Source organism: Zingiber officinale, chromosome 1A, assembly GCF_018446385.1.
Source record: "Zingiber officinale cultivar Zhangliang chromosome 1A, Zo_v1.1, whole genome shotgun sequence".
NCBI lineage: Eukaryota > Viridiplantae > Streptophyta > Magnoliopsida > Zingiberales > Zingiberaceae > Zingiber > Zingiber officinale.
In genome coordinates this window covers 53,687,812-53,692,950 of record NC_055987.1, presented here as the reverse complement: position 1 = coordinate 53,692,950, position 5,139 = coordinate 53,687,812, and the positions used below count along the sequence as shown (strand labels likewise).

Genomic DNA, 5,139 nt, shown 5'->3' with positions numbered 1-5,139 from the left:
GAGTCAGCTTCACGTGAGGATTAAAGATATTGTTAACGGACTCCATGCGATAGGACACCAAATAAAAAATAGAGATCTAATCAGGTACGCGTTAAATGCTTTTCCACGCAACACTATGTGGGCATCTATCGTGGATGCCTACAAAATTTCGAAAAATTTATCCAAATTAAAATTAGATGAATTATTTTGTGAGTTAGAGTTACATGAGAAGACTAATGTTGGATCCGAGAAAGGTGTTCCCTTTTTGTAGGTTCCTTCAAGGAGAGATCTAAAAATATGCCTCAACCTGAAGAAGAGTCTGATCAAGAGACTGAAGATGAAGAGTACCTGGTGAACCTTGTAAGGAAAATGTTCACTAGGAGAAAGAAGAGCTTCAGCAAGAAGGACCTGCAGAAGATCAACTCCCCCGAACCAAATAACATAATGTGCTTCGAGTGCAACAAGAAGGGACACTACAAGAACGAGTGTCCAAAACTGAAGAGCGACAAGACGAAGACTGTCACGCCCCAGAGGGGTCCCTGCCAGACAAAAATCTGACAGCATCTCCCCTATACAGGTGACAATCTGAAGCAATAAATACGCATAATAAATCTATATAACCATCAGCCCATACGGATGGAACAAAATAAACACAACCACGCAGTTTAATAAGCCTACACGGCTGAAAGTAAACATGCACAGCAGAAAACACAAAATAATATGAACATAAGACCAACAACGACACTAACAAAAATACCTGCAACCACCACACTAGACCCCAAAATCCACATCGACTTATTGAAAAACAAATGCGCAAAATCACTATACTACCAAATAGAAATAGGATCGAAAAGTAACTTTCCTCGAGCGTGACATGGGACTAGCAGTCAACATCTCTCCAAGCCACTTCTCAATCATCTACCTATTACCTGGCGAAAGAAAATCATTTTATGGGGTGGTGAGTATTGGAACTCAGCGGGTAAAGAAAGATAGTGCATGAACATAACATACCACTAGAAAGTGAGCCAAGAGTATATAGTCTCATAAAAGAAATAGCAGATACTAAAACAGAACCATAATAGATGCTCATACCTGAAACCATATCCTAAGCTAGATATAGAAGGTCAGAAATGGTACTAATCTGCTACAGTACTGCTCATAACTACAGAGGTAATGTGTAAGGTATATAAACATTTCCAACAAATAAACCAAGGTCTAATCACCTACAATGAGAGCATATCTCAACAAAAGGCAGCCTATCGGCATAAGTGAACAACAGCAAGATGCAACGGCAGGATAAACATACGACAGCAGCATAAGTAAGCAATTACAGCATATGTAAACAACAGTAGCCAAAGCAAGTATAATAACAGCTAATGCACGGATGGTCACCCCGCCCACCACTCTGCACCACGACCCCTATATAGTCGAGAAACCGGATCGATGACAACTGTACCACCCAAGGCCACCACTCCTCTCGAGTGACCGGATGGATAGGTGCTAAGTAGCTATCTAGCAAACAAGCGAAGGGGGATCCCTGCTGCTCACAACTCCAGCTTCCACTACCCATGAGGGGCCGAGTGTGGCACGATAGGACAAGCGGCATCTCCTCCAACTACCACTACCCATAAGTGGTCGAGTGTGTGGCGCGACCCGATGGCTCACTCCCCCACATGGAAGAAGTGTCGCCTGCATGTATGCAATGACATGATGCGTACAATGCAGCGGTCATCATATAAATATAAGCTAAAATCAGGTATAAGGTATGCTACATGAAATCAACACGCTAAATACGGTACATAAGTAAACAACAGACAAAACATACAAGGTTGGTATATAGTATCTACTAAATATCATTGATAGCAACAAGAGACTGTATAGATATAAAAATGAATATCTCAAAGGTCGCGTGGAAGTAAGAATTACGAGTGGAGTCAAGGTAAAGTAGTTCTTATCCAAAATAGCTCATGCAATAATTTCAAAGAACTAAAGAATCGAAGTAAGAAGTACCCGCCTTTATATGTAGATCGTGTCAACCTCTTCAATCAGTGTCCTACACCAGTGCACATAAAATTAGCTATCTCAAATAAATCAAATATTTAACACCAATTGTCATACCATATCCAACCCAGTCCTAGAACAAATGGCAGTCTATCCAATCTATTGCTAGAAAATCAAGAGAAACAGTACGAGGAAGAAGTGCATCATCAGGAATCAATCAAGTCTCCTTAGAACCGCAACAAACTTGAACCACATCTCCTTAATCTGAGCTAAAAATCAGATACCCTTTCCTAAATCTGACCAAAATAGTAACTACCACAAAACAAGCACACAACAGCTAAACACACCATCTAAATGTGACACAGAACTGAAAATCATCTCAGCCCGAGTACATGAAACCAAATATAGTACCCTACACCAAAAATTTGTCCGCCATATTACAACTAGCTTGAGGGATCTAGAACCCCATTAAAACCGAATGACCTTACCCAAATTCACAGTAGGCATAAGAGGAACAAGATAGAAACAACAACCTTGATACCCTAGGCATCATCCCGGATTGTATGGTAACCTACGGAAAGAAATCTTCACCTCATACTTACAAAGAAAATTGGCTTGCTGGGTAGCTCTTGTAGGGGTTGGAGGTGGAAGAAATCTGGTTGCCGGTGCTAGGGCAAGAAGAAGTTGGCCAACGCTAGGGCACAAGGAAGACGGCGCTTGGGTGCTCGCGTGCGGGAAAGGTGTCGGTTGTGTGGTGCTCGCGCGAGAGCCGATGGCTGCTAGGTGCTCGCAGAAAAGAGGAGATCGCCGATCGTGTGGCTCGCGTGAGGGAAGAAGGGGTAGGCGGCCAGGTGGTGCTCATGCACAGGACAGGGAAGAGGCTGGCTGAGCTCGGCGAAGTGGAGGATCGAGGAAGAAGCTTGGCGCCGCGTGGGTTCGAGGAGGAGGATTCGCCGCAAGTTTGGGAAGGGTGGGATCAGCGAGAGAAGAAGAGGAAAAAGAAATTAGGGAAGCCAAAACATAGGTATTGGTTTTATACCTTAGGTTAATAGAATTAATCAACTCCCAAATTTGGGTATTCCAAACTGACCTTTTCCAAAGCCTATAATTGTATCCCCTCAAAATACACCCTATGGACTCCGATTAAATCCCTGAAAATTTCTAAAAATTCCTAAAAATTCCGTTAAGATTATTTCTAAAACAAAATCTTATTATTTAATTATTATTTGGGTACCGTATTTTACATTTCTCCCCCACTAATAAAAATTTGGTCCCTAAATTTATTGTTCGACTCAAGGATCCTCATCCAAGGATAACAACCAAGCAACATACTCAAATACTACCCTAACCAAGTATCATGAATAAATCACCCACCATAAAGGATGACTCTGTGGGTTATGAGCTCACACCGCTTCCGCTACTCCGACAGTAAGATTGTTCAAATCCCAGTACATGCGAGTACCTTCTGGATGGTATAGATACTACTAATCCATGTGTTTGGTACATAGTTAGTCTACCGATTCTACTCAAACATACTATAAGTATAACTGGATAAGAACTACCCGTATTTATCAATAAAGATATAAACTGAGACCTTACCTCAGAAAATTGATCCCTCAACGCACTGCGCCTCTTCTCGTGTGACTGCATAAGCATGTCCCCCATCAGAGCTCGGTGGTGGCATCGCTGGAACAGTCTGAGGTGGATTCGGAGGTGCGATAACCGGCTGCTGATGCTGGTACTGAAACTGAAGCTGGGGCTGAAATGCTGGGTAAGGCTGAAATGGAAGGGAAAGGTCATGCTGCAGAGGATATGCCAGATGAGGAGACTCTGCGGCAGAGTACCGCGTGGTCGTTGGTATCACTGGATCCTCCTGACTCTGGATATCATATACCTGCCCTTGGGAGCTTAGCGGTCGCTGTTGATGTGAGTCACTCTGAGTCCTCTAAGGTCCTCTCTGTTGCCATGGCTAAGTGGGTCGATCTCTTTGAGATGTTACTGTAGTAGTCTCCAATTGAGCCTTCAGAGTACAAACCCGACTCTCATGACCTGGATGCTTACAATAAAAGCATATAGAGTGATCCAAGGGACAATTGGGTTTGAGATGACTTTTCGAGCCACACTGAAAACACCTAGTTTCACTAATGTCACTCTTCTGGTCTCGCGGAGGGGGACAGGAAGACCCATCCATTATTCGCCTTGATTTCTAAGGCAGAGACGACCCTCCAGAAGTAACCTGTAAGTCTTGACTCTTATTTCCTCTCTTCTGTGACAGCTGCTTATTATTACTCTTCTCTTGAGTCACTTGTTGCTGAGTCATCTCGACGAGTAATGCCCGATCCAATACCTCATGGTACGAACTGCCTAGAAATCCTGACATCCTAATCCGTATATATACCGCAAGGCCCTGAGTAAACTACTACATCCGATCATAATCCTGAGTCACCAAATAAGGACAAACATCAGTCAGTCTACTGAATTCTGCGTTGTACTCCATCACCGAACGGTCGCCCTGCTTAAGGTTCAGAAATTCCTGACGTCGAGCTAGACAAAATGTAGCAGGAAAATATTGCCTCTCGAAAGCATCTCGAAACATCGACCAAGTGGTGTGTCGCTCCCCAAAAATCATTTTATGCATGTCCCACCAAGTAACAGCCTGATCCCTGAGGTGATATGCCGCCAGTTCCACTTTCTCCTCATCCGTACAATTCATGTACCCGAATGTGCTCTCCAAATTCTTCAACCAACTATGAGCAACCCAAGGATCCGCACTTCCCTGGAATAGAGTAAATCTGTCCTTTATAGACCTCGCCAACAATGGTATGCGAGCTTGATCCATCACCCACTCGATAGTAGTAGGTGATGGTACCACAGGTGGTATCGCAGAAGAAATCTTCTACGGCTGAAATCCCGGATCCACCACCGGTGGTGCCATAGGAGGAATCCCCTGGGGCTGATGTCCCTGATCTCTGCTGGGAGTTTGATGGGTCTGCCCCGGCTAATAGTCTTAACATCAGTAGGATCCTTGGAAGAATCCGCCTCCTGAGCAACCGATTCTGTTCCCTTTGTCTCGTTAGGTCGTTTCCGTGGTCATCCCGGACCACGGCGGTAACTAGCAGCTGATCGACCACGTCTCATACCTAATGTAAATAACTAATA

General features: G+C 43.9%; 1 protein-coding gene across 1 annotated transcript; it reads right to left on the bottom strand.

The window, feature by feature from the left end:
* Nucleotides 1-4,399: 4,399 nt before the first annotated feature.
* LOC121997962 lies at nt 4,400-4,819 on the bottom strand. The gene has a single exon (XM_042552664.1). The coding sequence runs from the start codon at nt 4,817-4,819 to the stop codon at nt 4,400-4,402; it is 420 nt and encodes a 139-aa protein (XP_042408598.1).
* Nucleotides 4,820-5,139: the final 320 nt, after the last annotated feature.

Bases quoted from the DNA above. Each gene is read 5' to 3' on its own strand.
- LOC121997962 (XM_042552664.1), bottom strand. From the start codon at position 4,819: ATGGATCAAGCTCGCATACCATTGTTGGCGAGGTCTATAAAGGACAGA.